The sequence below is a fragment of the Echinops telfairi genome, unplaced genomic scaffold (genome assembly GCF_000313985.2).
Source record: "Echinops telfairi isolate 266 unplaced genomic scaffold, ASM31398v2 ScPeMD7_7424;HRSCAF=8462, whole genome shotgun sequence".
Classification (NCBI taxonomy): domain Eukaryota; kingdom Metazoa; phylum Chordata; class Mammalia; order Afrosoricida; family Tenrecidae; genus Echinops; species Echinops telfairi.
The window spans coordinates 85,318,534-85,321,752 of record NW_022111324.1 but is presented as its reverse complement, the minus strand read 5'-3'; the positions used below and the strand labels follow the sequence as shown (position 1 = coordinate 85,321,752).

Below are 3,219 nucleotides of genomic sequence, written 5' to 3'. Positions count from 1 at the left end.
CAGAAATTATGGAATTGGGATATATTCCCAATATATATATGGGATATATATAGTCTCAACAACAATATCCCAATATATATATGGGATATATATAGTTTCAACAACAATAAAAATTCTCCCACTCCTAAAGGAAGAAGAAAGATTTGAAATACAGAAAGGTGAGAAAATAAAGAAATGTCACACGGAATCGTGACTTCTCAACTGTCGGACTCATCACCACTTTGTAAATGTGTGTAAGCTAAAACCATTTTGCTGTAGTTTATTTTATTTATAATGCAGAAACTACTAGCTGCTAACTCAATATTCCCTCACCCCAACCTCCTCCTTACTTGCTAAGTAAGGTAAGACAGAAAAGATTGGGAGCAGCAACATAATCTGTTGAAAAATTAAATGCGTTTCCAGTCATTAATGCAGATCAGGGTGAGCATGTGACTAAATTCGGGCCAGTTACAAGTGGTGATGAAAAGAAGCTGTCCATTTTGGCTTCTGGGCACGTGCTGAGCCTTCTTTCCCAAACAGGAATGAGGTCATGGGCTGCAATGGTCGACTTCAGACCCTAAGGCCACCCCGAGACAGAACCAGTCGCTCGAGACCACAGAGAAGACAGGCCCAAGGAGCCTCGGACTGGACCTGCACGACTGAACTGACATGTCTTTTTCTAGCAAATGAATATAAATCCCGATTGATATACCTGCCTCGCAGGATTGTTTAGCGAATTCCTGAGACAGATGTAAAAAGAATGAAGATAATAAAAATTATTTTCAAAATATTTGAGATTTTAATATTTTCTGCCTTTTTTCGGTTCAGTTCTTTTTCTCTGTTCTACTTTGTCATTGTTGTTAGCTTTGTTTTCCTTTGGTTTTTTAGTATGATATGCTTTCCTGTATATGACATCCATGCTAAGTAAATGTATAGAGACAGTAACTGGATTAATGGCTCTTAGGGGTGTGGCAGCAGAAGTTGGCGGAAATGGGGAGGTAGTTGCAACGGGTATAAAAATGAAGAAAATGTTCTAAAATTGATTGGGATAATGATTGTACGACTCTTCATGATATGGCTGACCTATTGAATTGTATATGTGGATTATGTACCAATAAGACTATAAAAATAATTGGAAAGGCCTATTTGATAAGATGATGATACAGAATGAACAGGTCATAATTTTAGTTGCCACCCCTGATATGAGTATGTACCTGAAAAGATATTTTGTTGTTGTTTTAGGTAGGAGCCAGACATTTTAAAATCTTGTTTTCCTGAAATATTTAAGTTTTTGAGTAATTTAGAATGAAATATAATCCATTTTTAAAAATACAAACAAAAATTGTGATACAGGATGAAGGAGGACCACTTTAGAAGAAACCTATTTTCTTATTAATTTAAAAATAATCGTGGTTCAAGTTAAGCAAAAATGACCGTGAGAAGGTAAACTTTAAGCAGCTTTCTACTTTTAGAAAATATACTGAATTGCAGTGGGGAGAGGACACATGCCTCATTACAGAGAAGCAGAAAGCAGTCGTTTCTAAGGGGAAAATTAATATGTGAATTCAATAGAGTAACCATTAACAATGGTAAAGGGTTAAACTTACGAGAGAAGTCAGTCCTTCATTGTCAACAATCCAGTCTTCCTTTTCCGCTAATCTCTTTATTTCTACATGGAAAATAAGTATACATATATATTATAATTACACCACTGAACTTTATATAAAGAAAAAAAAAAGCTATTGAACATCTAGTACTACAATGATCTAACACTTTAAAATTTCCACGGAAGGAATTTTCTTGTTTCCAAAGACCTGGAGGGCTGGAAGAAGGTGGTATACACAGGCAGCCATTGTTCAGTCAGGGTAATGTCTTCACATACCTTCCGCGGTGTGCTGCAGTGTGACCATCACACAGCGTACTCGGAGATCCAGAATAAGATCCTGGATGGTCTGCAACATGTCATTAGGGATCTCCAAAGCAGTCAACGATTCGTACGTAAGTCTGGGACAGATGTAACAAAATATAAAATGAGCAGAGTAGGTCTCACAAGCAATCACCGCTATTATTTTTGCCACCTGATATAGTGGGTTATGCAAGGGGTTTTTAACCAAAGGTCACCAGTCACTCTGAGGGAGAAAGACGAGGTTTTCTGCTCCTGCCTCAGAAACTCACAGGGGCAGTTCTACTCTGTTGAAATTTTTCAGTTGGTGTCCCCTCAGTCCCCGAGCCTTGTTTCTCACTAAAGCCTTCCTTGTGATTCGACATCTTCCTTCACTGTCAGAGGTTCTTGACCAAGTCCTACCTTCTGAACTGGTTGAAAATATACCAGTTCTTGGTACAGTGACTCTTGTGTATTCCACCTCTCTCATTTTGATGCTTTCTGAATTATTCAATATCTTTCCCATAGACGCTTTCCATTATGACTCAAGATTTGAATTATTTCTTCAGTGTATTGTATACGGTCTTCCTTTTTGGTTTTCTATCCCCAGGTCTTTACACATTTCATTATAATATTTTACTTTGTCTTCTGGAGCTGCCCTTTGAAATGTTTTTGTTCAGTTCTTTTACTTCATTATGGTAGTTACATAATTTTATGTCAACTTGACGATATATAAAAGTGTAGGGGTGATATTCAACCTGTCAATCAGGTCACAGCCTGATAGTGCCTCCTTGTGGGTGTGGCCTCCCATAGGGAGGGCCCTGGGAACCTCCCCCACTCTCCCTGCCTTCACCTTCCTGCTGGCTGGCCCTGATTGCTGCCAGAGCCACTACCATTGTATCCACACAACTTTGCGCTGGTTTGTGATCTTCCTGTATCCTGCATCATTGCATGTGGCTGTGTTGAAGGGGACTATGGTCTAGTGTCAGATTTATCAACTTGAGTTAGACAGAGTGGGAATGTTTTCTTAATATATAACTATTTCTTGATATAAAGCTCTTTCTTAGGCATACATAGTGTCATTTGATTTGTTTCTATAGTCAGTCCAGCTGAACACATCCATCATTTTCTCCAGCTGATTTACGATCAAGAAGAGGTTCCAGGGTAGTTTCTATCATGCACTTTGAAATTTCCTTTCCTTCTCTTTAAAATGCCCTTTTGTTTTCTGTCATTAGTGTTCCAAAGATTCAAATCTGTTGAAATGTTCTTGAAATTCAGGTGGGATATAGAAGGGCGTACCGTAAAAAGCCAGAATTTTCTCCCCAAAGAGCTACATATTTAATTTTTTTTTTTTTTTA

At 38.0% G+C, this 3,219-nt stretch overlaps 1 protein-coding gene across 1 annotated transcript in view; it reads right to left on the bottom strand.

The window, feature by feature from the left end:
* The window catches only part of EXOC2 (exocyst complex component 2), a 235,661-nt gene that overhangs the window by 107,519 nt on the left and 124,923 nt on the right, over positions 1-3,219 (bottom strand). The window contains exons 16-17 of the mRNA XM_004712158.2: positions 1,862-1,983; positions 1,587-1,648 (exon numbers count right to left, since the gene is read on the bottom strand). Of these exons, the coding sequence (XP_004712215.1) occupies positions 1,587-1,648; positions 1,862-1,983 (184 nt within the window). The remainder of the gene's footprint in view (positions 1-1,586; positions 1,649-1,861; positions 1,984-3,219) is intronic.